At 34.0% G+C, this 10,226-nt stretch overlaps 1 protein-coding gene across 1 annotated transcript in view; it reads right to left on the reverse strand.

Moving 5' to 3' along the window:
* LOC128205593 (deleted in malignant brain tumors 1 protein-like) overlaps window positions 1-9,954 on the reverse strand; it is a 44,943-nt gene extending 34,989 nt beyond the window's left edge. The window contains exons 1-14 of the mRNA XM_052907330.1: window positions 9,821-9,954; window positions 9,431-9,591; window positions 8,987-9,128; window positions 7,188-7,333; window positions 6,699-6,846; window positions 6,214-6,380; window positions 5,610-5,757; window positions 5,138-5,292; window positions 3,801-3,954; window positions 3,393-3,565; window positions 2,948-3,104; window positions 2,650-2,792; window positions 1,708-1,855; window positions 1,318-1,490 (exon numbers count right to left, since the gene is read on the reverse strand). Coding sequence (XP_052763290.1) covers window positions 1,318-1,490; window positions 1,708-1,855; window positions 2,650-2,792; window positions 2,948-3,104; window positions 3,393-3,565; window positions 3,801-3,954; window positions 5,138-5,292; window positions 5,610-5,757; window positions 6,214-6,380; window positions 6,699-6,846; window positions 7,188-7,333; window positions 8,987-9,128; window positions 9,431-9,591; window positions 9,821-9,843 — 2,038 coding nt within the window. The 5' untranslated portion in view covers window positions 9,844-9,954. The remainder of the gene's footprint in view (window positions 1-1,317; window positions 1,491-1,707; window positions 1,856-2,649; window positions 2,793-2,947; window positions 3,105-3,392; window positions 3,566-3,800; window positions 3,955-5,137; window positions 5,293-5,609; window positions 5,758-6,213; window positions 6,381-6,698; window positions 6,847-7,187; window positions 7,334-8,986; window positions 9,129-9,430; window positions 9,592-9,820) is intronic.
* Between the last annotated feature and the right edge of the window lie 272 nt (window positions 9,955-10,226).

Below are 10,226 nucleotides of genomic sequence, written 5' to 3' on the forward strand. Positions count from 1 at the left end.
CAAATGAAAACTAGAGGGACAAGCCCGGTAGTCAAAAATCATAAAATAAATCCTGTTTTGAGGCACAAGGCATGGGTGTAAACGACAATGAGACAATCTAGAGATACGAACGTATAATCACCACAAACAGACCGCGCACGCATCAAAACATAAACATCACCTGCAACTATTATTTTATATTTGGGATGCAAACGAATATTTGAATATTCGAATGTTCGATCGAACGTTTAGTATTCGAATAGCAAAATCGATATTCGAATATTCGATGGTCTTTTGTTGAATAGATAAAATAATAAACGTTCTGCCTACAACCGTGTTGTTGTGTTTAGAGTTCGCTTGTCTTGTTTTTACAGTGAATGCCCCCAGCCCCCTATGCCAGAGGCGTGAATGTGATGACAATATACTATACACACTACCATATGTCAATAAGGAACATATCGTTGGGTCCTAAAAACATTCCTTGTAATTTTACAATAACTGGCTATAAGACATGTGACATTAAAAAAGTTTCAATTATTTTTCAGTAAATTTAAATGACCATGCCAATTAAGGATTTAAGGAATCGGTCTTCACACGAAAGTGATTTCTTGACTGCCAAATAAGCTGTGCTATACTGCTCAAATCGCCGTTATGATATGAACTACGTGTTATAAACTGTTTTCCGTGTGTCGATATATCGTTAGTGCTTAGAAATGTAATTGTATAAAAAAGCGTTTTAGGATATATATGATACATATGTCCTGTATTGTTGCACAATAGATGAGTCAAAAACACGTTTGTTTTTATTTCATTTCGTTACTAGTTCCCGAGTTGGTTTGGTTTTCAATAGTTATGTTTATTAACGGTCCATTTCAGAACAAATCTGCTTGTCTTAAAATAAAATTTCGCCATATTTACAAATATGACAGCAGTGGAATTGAAAAAAAAATCGTTTTGTTTGTCCAAAATTCTATGCTTTAAGTTTACTAAAAAATGGGGAATTTTAGAGACTAATTTGGAAAATCATGGTCCGTCGATTGTGGATTGCTGCTACAAGAAAGGATAAAAATCGCCCCGACTGTTACTTTAGCGAATAATAATTAAACTTCTTAAAGAGATATTTTGGCAATTGAATATTCGAATATCAAGATTGACATTCCTTTGCATCCCTATTATTTATTGATATACGTACATTTTTAAGCTATAGGAGCCATCATTGGTATCTTTAAATAAACAAAACTACTTATTTTGTACCTTGGATAACACAATTGTAGCCATTATGTGCTTAAATAATATGTTTAAACTTTATGTAAACGCAAGTTGCATATCGAAACTCACTTAGAACCTTGCAATGAACAGTAGCTACATCAGTGCCGTTGCACATTGTATCTTGCCATGGTGATGATATACAAGTTGACAGGTCCCACTCGTCTCCATTACAAGAAGTGCTATTAAGGACGGTGGGCAAGTTTCCTCTTCCAAAGGGTGACCCAGTTAATACCGATGCGTTCCTTAACGAGCATAAATAAATCATGTTATGATTATAAACAAGATTCAACTCACATTTTGTGTTGACTTCAGGATTCAAGATGTTGTCCAAAAAAATAGTGGTTGTGCTCCTACCTTCCTTTTATTGACAGTAATATCATTTGGATGTCCAAGGTTTTCCTCATACCAATGTATGTTGTGCTATTTCGGTTATAACAGAGCAACAAACAGTAATTTTACCAGAGTCGTATCCCAGCCTTTCTGCAGACAACATCAGCTACATGGATATCAAAGTGATCTGCGCAAATGGTTCCCCATCGGCCCTGGTGAAGAATCTCAACTCGTCCGGAACGCTCACTCGTCCCATTCACCAGACGAACTGTACTGTCTAAAATACAACAATAGAGTTGCTGTTATATGGATAATATATAATATATGTTAATATATGTGTAGTATGATAACCGAAAGTGTTTAATCAAACAATTACAATTAGTTTGCTAATAAAGGCCGAACACACTTTATCATGAATTAGAACGATCAACACCATTTACAACATTTGTGCGTTCCCACTATCATTGTATATTTAAATGAGTACACTAGGTGTGATTGATTATTATTTAAACATGTTCATATGCTTATTATAACTTGGCAATGTACCCTTAGCCGTTATCAAGGTGGCCTGTGCAAACATTAAGGAGCCCAAGTGCGCGATTTCGGGCCTTCAGACATAATTTTTACAAAAATAAAATCATTACTACAAAATTCCCACAATAATGTTCAATGTGTTTTAATAACTTCCAAACTTTTTTTTCTCTATAAGGGTTGTCATTTACTTATTACTTTCTTGAATATTTATGATAGTTACTATTTCATTTTTAAACGACCCGATTGTTTAGATCGAACATGAATCATCAAACATTTCTTTATATGGGGTCCATAAGATTTCGTGTTAGGATAACAACTAAAATTATAAGCTAGTAAGAGTATTGGTGCGTAAATGATGTGTGTCATTTCAATAATGATCTTCCATTATGTCATCATTAGTGTGACGTTAAAAGTTGCAGCCTAAGATAATTGCTCAGTGTCAATACAATGCAATACAGCTTTCGGTACACTCTTTAAGTTAGATAGAAAATAACCACATTAAGATCAATATTGATAAACTGTAAAATAATTACTCACTGCAAGCAATCGTAAGTCGATCGCAATGCGATAGTGTTCCCCATGTGTTGGCTGTACAATCCGATATGTGCTGTTCGTTTCCTGTACAGTGTAGGCCAGTTATGGCTGCGCCACTTTTGTATTTTGAGGTAATAAGATATCCGCTAACGAAAACAAAACGTTATAAGTTTTAAAAATGTATTTGCTTAAATTGATACGTATGCGCGATAATTAAAAAGCAAAGCATTTATAGAAACTCGATTGTCTATAGTGTCGTCATTGAAAATTACTGTAAGAGTTAACATGATGTAGTGTGTACCTTTGATTATATCCTAATTTTTCACATATCATATTCGCTTCAAAAACACCAATTTGTTGGTTTGTACAAAATCCTATCCAACTTCCTTTATACATAACCTCAACTTGGCCCGCTTTCACTGATGGCCCGTTTGTCAAACGAAACTGCATATCAGTACCTAAAAGACAAACGCATCTTATAAAACATACAAAAGGTGAATAACATCACTAATTTCTGTATGAAGTGAGTTGGTAAATTTCCGACTGGTTTGGGTTTAGGAATAGTAATATAAAGTCGAAGTTATAAACTAATTTGAATATTTCGGTTAAAAACGCCAAAAACATGTATTGGTAGTATTATAACCCTAAATGCACATTGTGCATGAGAAATATATTATAAAGGCGCAACGTAATTTACCAATGGTAAACGACGCTATAGATCTCAGCCGTTCTTATTAAAGTCATACCACAATTTATCCCAACGAATTCTCTTTTTACGCAACTTCCATTGAACCATTGTCCGTTTTGTGGAATACATTCAGTTATATCTTGTTCAAATCCTGTACACCCTAAGCCACCAAGGCATCTGTCGTAGCTTGTAAATGAATAGTATAAATCAGCTTGGCGGAAAGAAGGATAACTGCAAGAGAAACGACAACTAGCGTAACTAGCATGAAATCAACATTGCCCTGTTGCTTGAGATCTAATCATCTGTTAACCGCCTCATACAAGTTTTACGTTAGTAATACAGTGTTTTGTTTCCAATAAAAGAACATAACTAAACGTTAAATGGATCGGGGTTTTTTTTTTAAATTTCAGCCATTTTGTTATAGTAACGTATTGAAAATATATTTAAATTCAGGTTAAACACATACTTTGCTGGATATCCAAGACTCCTGCAAAGTACTTTAGTATCGTTCAAAGTGAAACCATGTAGACTTATTCCAGTCCATTTGCCATTGATGTACACCTCGACAAATCCAGACATAACTGTAGGTCCTCCATGAAGTCTCATTGGAGATTTTGCAACTAAAATATAAAACAAATTGAAGATCCAGCTGTGAAGTATGATTGAGAATTTCTTGGATACATCTAGCAATAAAATACTTGTATAACACGTTTTTACTTTTTCTTTAAAGCAAGAATCTGATTAGGAATTAAAGAGCTCAGAACTGCAACATATTACCTTTCATCTGTATAACACTAACAGGTTAGCTTGTTATAGTTTGCGAATTCCGCTTAATAAGCAGCATACTCACTAGTTAACGTAATAAGATTCTTGTTAACACTTAGCTATGATAGCATTCCAGATTCGGGCGCTAACAGGGTATCTTGTTATGGTTTGCGAATTTCACTTGATAAGTAACATACTGACTGGTTAACGTAACAAGATTTGTGTAAACACTGAGCTTTAAATGCATTCCAGATTGAGGTGCTAACAGATTAAATTAGTTATGATTTGCGAATTCAACTGAATAATTTACATACTAACTGGTTCACGTAATAAAGTTTGTTACCAATTAGCTTTTATAGCATTCCGGATTCAGGCGCTAACAGATAAACTAGTTATGAATTGCGATTTCCACTTGATAAGTAAAATAATAACTGGTTAACATAATAAGATTCATGTTACCACTTACTATGTGAAATTCGCAAATCATATGTAGATAACCAGTTGTACAAATATTTATAGATAAGTGTTAACACGGCAGTTTTATGCCACCACAATTTATCAGTGTTAATTACTAACTTTATATCGACTTGATCGTATTTGTTTTGTAAAATAATAAGCGCCATGTAAACTAAAAAAATATCTCCGAAACTGTTTTACCGGGGAGGTCATTAACGACTGTAATGGTTTACGGAGAATCGTCAAAACCTAACAAGCGTTCTCGGAAAACAGCGTCGTCACACGATAAGGTACTGATTTACAAGGTAATGAAACCGAAAGTGAAAAATATTAAAACGATTGAGGTACTCTTATCAGTGTTTTTTTCAATTCGTATAATCCCGTTCTCTACATAATATATACCTGGGTAAACAGGTAGAGTACAGATATTTTTTTGACTAATTGTGTTTACTATTAATTCAAATGAGATTGTAACTTTTATAGTATATAAACTCATAAGTGTTTCGATATTTGAGTGGAGACCAAAATATTATGAAGTTTTCCCTTATATCAGACAATTTTAAAACCGTTTTTAAAATTTACAGCAATTCATCCCAACTTCCGGAGAACATGGTGTTGAAACAGATTTTTGTTGGCAGTTGGATAGGTCAGTTTCGTTGCCTTGGCACTGATATTCGTTTGAAGTTTGTCCATTCAAGCTGCTACCATAACGACCGTCCATGTAAATAGTAATGTTTCTGCAAAATATACAAGAATGGAAAGTGGTTCATATTTGTATTTTTTATTAAAGAAGATGTGGATATACACCCCATATGTTATAAATCCGCTTTTTGATGCCAAAATCATTGGCTTACCAAGGAAATGGACTCGATAGTGACTTATATTTGCCTTAAGCTGGCCTAGAAATAAGTAAATAAAAATCCATTTAAAATGAATGTGCAAATCAAATATTTGAAGCAAATCTCTATTTATTTATTTTTAGACTTTCGATGGGAGAAGACAGTTAATTATTGTAATTTTTGCAGATTTTTGATAAATAATCCTAACACTATACCCGCGTTCGAATCCCAGGGATTTGCAGACAACAGTTGCTGTGTTGTTGTTAAATCCATTTGAGCAGACACCTTTCCATTCTGCGCCTTTCAAAATTTCCAGTCGCCCTACAAACTTCTGAGGACTGCCTTGTAGTCGTACCTCAGTTACTTAAAAATGCAAGTAAATGCCAATAAGACGTTTTGAGTACATGAAGATTGTTTTCCTCACCTTTAATTTATATTTATTTTGGTTATGTATTGTTTTTATGCTTATATATTTGACACAAACATTGTACGTGCCACAAGTGCAAGGATTGTACAAAAAGTGAAGTAATATTACTCTAAACTTTGATTGTCGTTATGAAACATAACAGCAAAAATATTTTTGCAAAGTGACGTCAAATGAAGGAAGATAAAAATGTCAACTTCGGTTTGTTTTCATATCATAGACGCAGGCATTTGACGTGGTAATATTGACTTTCAAGCTGTTACTGCATCGGAATTTAATATACGCACTAAGAAAATAGTGTGCACAGGGATGTAACTATTTGTCTTGATTTAATTCTTACATAATGTATCGGGGCATGAAGGTTCACATTTAAAGCGATCAAAAATGTAACTTACAACATTCAACAGCGGCATCTTCGTTATGCTGACAATTAGTAGGGGAAAGCCATTCGTTAGACTTGCATTCCAAAATGTCCTGTTCTGTCCCTTGACAACGTAGCTCATCAATGAAGATATTTCCCTGACCCTCACCGTAGTAGGCACCGCTAAGCGATCTTGACCTTCTGTTTAATTCATTAGATTTGTATATCTCGAAGATATATTGGAATCACAAAACGAAAGCAAACACAACATAACATAAGCGGTAACTACTCGTAATATAATAAAAAATAACATACTTCATTTGTCCGAGAAATAGTAGGTGAATTGAAAACAACCTTTACAAAATAAGTTATATCAGCAATCATCAAGTTTAATCTTGTGAAACATTATGGTCAGTAAAGGAAATACTAACGTGTTGTAATAACAGGAGACCACGTTATAACTGGACCAAAAGCTCATATGTAAAGGATGCAGTAAGCGGCAGAAGCCAAAGAATTTACTTATCACTAAATCCAAGCATTCTGCAAACAACTTTGGCATCTTGGTCATCAAAGTGGTCGTCGCAAATCGTTCCCCATCCACCACCATACTCCACTTCGACTCGGCCTGACTGCGCACTTGTTCCATTAACAAGCCGGATAGGGGTCCCTAGTGAACAATTGTCAACAACAATTTCTTCAAATCATATCATGTTTATTTATTCATATTTTTTGTTCAGCAATTATATTATCCCAGTTATTTGCGTCATAATAATTGTTTACCATTAGTAGATATTTTGAAACTTAAAATGAACATTTACACAAAACAAACCAAGAACTATTTCAAAAAAAAACGGAAAACGCATCATTATCGCATGTTGAAATGATACAAAGCATAGCTCTTGCAAGGAACACATGTTCAACTAAATTTCATGAACAACATGTAGTGTGGAGATGTGAGGAGATGTAATGTGTTCATGGTTTCATGGTTTTTAAAACGATGTAACTTACGACAATTAATCGCAGCCGCAACATTAGATGAACAGTCTTTCGTTTTGGAAGTACACAGGCTCAAGTCCATTTCATCTCCATTGCATTCGTAAGTAATATCTGAGATGTTTGTTGCGTTGAGTCCTTTGTGATTTAGTTCTGCGCCACTGTTTAACGACAGGTACAAATGTATTGCGAAAGCAACGTGTTAATATTGATATTTATATTGATATCAAAATCCTTAATCTTAAAAAATTATATTATGTGCCAATTTTTGAATACCTACACTCTGAACATTCAGTACGTTTAAGGAAATTAGCCCTGTATTGCTAACATTCTTTTAATTAACGTTATAATGATAAGCATGATAATGCTAAATAGTTTCACTATCACATTTGTTTTATGTACGTTCATATGTTTGATATGTCCATTGTACCCTTGCATACAACTGATTTTGCCATGTCATATATTTGTCATTGTAAAAAATGATAAAATGTACATTCTTATGTTCAAAATACATGTTCTGTTCTATTCTATTCTGCTCTGCTCTGATCATAACTGTACCGAAAGGCGATTCGATAACCGTGTGTATGCAAACAAAATCAAATGACATATGTTTCAAGTCGTCCCGTTTTTGTACATATGATAAAAAAGGTGTTACTGGATTCCAATAACTACTACAAACTGTTTCTAATGTGCATACATGGCCATTTGTGGTGAGGATTAGTAAGTTTGGACTTATTAAATTCTGCAAGCAAGCAAAGGGTGATAACAAAATGGTTCTAACTGCGAGAGATTAAAAAAAACGCTTGAGTCGTTTCGATTATGTTTCCAAAAAATGTAGGAGGATATTTTATATAGGTGTTGGATAATCATCTGAATATTCCGTTAAGTTGACTTAAGTGTGGTTGCTTTAATAAGTAAATCTAAGTGTGATCAAATCGCATGTTAAATAAATAAATAGGACATGTCAGTTATCAAATTCAACCGATTGTTTAGCAATCAAGTTACAAAGTTAACGGTTGTTATCATGATAAATTAACTGATCGTGTCTCGAAACGAAACCATGAATCATATTTAAAAAGACAAGCGCAACTACATATTTTATCCTAGGGGGTTATATGTTTAACCAATCAACTATTACACCATTGTTTGGATTGAAACTTCATACAAGAGGTTTAAATTATCAATTGTACATTTAACTTATAATTAAAAAAAACTCCATAGTAACTCTATTTTGCATACACTGTAATAAAACGTCGTTTACTATTCAGCTAAAAATATAGATACATTTTTACACGTTATCTGATACATGCATGCTTTACCAAAACTTTGCAATTCATAAACTTAGACCGGGCGGAATAGTCGAGCGTGCTGTATCTGATTCAGCCCTTGTTTAAATATTAATACAATAAGGGAGATCCCTGGGAAGCCCAAGGTTTACATGATTTTGATGCTTTTGAGATGCGACAATCGATTAACAGCAATTTGTTTGACAAAAACCAAATTAAAATCGATAGCATTTTTCTTTAGTTAGTTTGTATGAATTAGGTTCAAATACTTCTTTTTAAATATACTAAACAGAAAATGACTTGTTACTTGGGCTGTTCTTAATTTACGTAATATAAAACTAAAGAAGCAAGCTCAGTAGCTAAAAGATTGATCATAAACGATGATATGATCAATACAAAACACGTTTTGGTATTGAATGATTATTTTGAATCAAACACTATATTTTGTTTATCGTTCAATACATACATTTGTGTACCGATAAATAATTAGACCAATTTTTTAAGTTGCTTAAACTGTTATTCACTTACTTGGCACTAAATCCAAGCGATTTGCAGATGACTTGAGCAGTGGAAACGTTAAAACTGTCGCCACATAGATGTTGCCATGTTCCGTTTTTTTGTATCTCAACCAATCCCGAATGTAATGTTGCAGAGAGTTTGATTGGTGTTCCTGCAGTTACGTTATTGGAAATGATTAAGGATGCATTATTGCGATGACGTTTAACAGGTTTATGATCAGACGCCTCGTAAAAGATTCAATTTCAATATCATACATTCAATGAAACAAATTACAGCTGCTTTTTCATATAGGTACTCTGCATCAAACCCTTTCTTGCTGCAAAAGGATTCTGGCCGTTAATGTCGTAAAAGGACACGTCGTCGTAGAGATAAAAATCATCAATGTGGTACCTTCTGACGTAACGCAACAAGCCTCATTCGGAAAGATTTTGACATAAATATATTTATACATACGGCAGTCGATTCCAATATCTTCCGAATGCGTACAATCTGTAATGCCCCACCCATTATGTGTGCACTCGGAAATGTCGGTCTCTTGGCCGGTACAGTTTACTTCATCAAGTAAAATACGGCTTTCGTCGGATTTGTCACCGTTTGTTGAGAAGGAGGCATGACTGCAATTAAAATAACTATTTTATTATAAATACCACGTCGTCATTTATATTCCCCTACCCAAATTTGTAATTGTTTTGTAAAGCATTTTTCCTTTGAGTATCTATAAACTATACCAGTATAACACTGACCTCTATTAGGTCATGGTTATTAAACATTGTGGAGCATCGTTAAAATCGTTATATTATCTGATATGAACAAGCATGTAAAACCTACGCATGATTAACTTACACTGGATTATTGAATCCAAGCATTCGACAAACGACTAATGCATTTTCCTCCTTGAAATGATCGTCACAGACAGTTCCCCACTCACTCCCATTTTTGACCTCTAATCGGCCTGAGAATGGTGTTTTGCCACCGACAAGGCGAATGTTTGTAGCTGCGTCTGCGTGAAGAAATCAGTTGTCATTAATAAAACGTCACTTCTCAAATGCGATTAACTAGTCGCCCCGAGCATCCTTTCATCTAAGAAGTTTAGTTTAAAAGTAGTTGATTTTGGTTTTCAGTGCCGCAACATTGTTTTTTAATTTAAAATTGTTGAAATTTATTTAATTTACAACGATTGTGAAATACATTTTTTCAGCATTATCATTTTTGTTAACACGAAGTTAATCAAGAATGTGTTCTTGTTTTG

The sequence above is a fragment of the Mya arenaria genome, chromosome 2 (genome assembly GCF_026914265.1).
Source record: "Mya arenaria isolate MELC-2E11 chromosome 2, ASM2691426v1".
NCBI lineage: Eukaryota > Metazoa > Mollusca > Bivalvia > Myida > Myidae > Mya > Mya arenaria.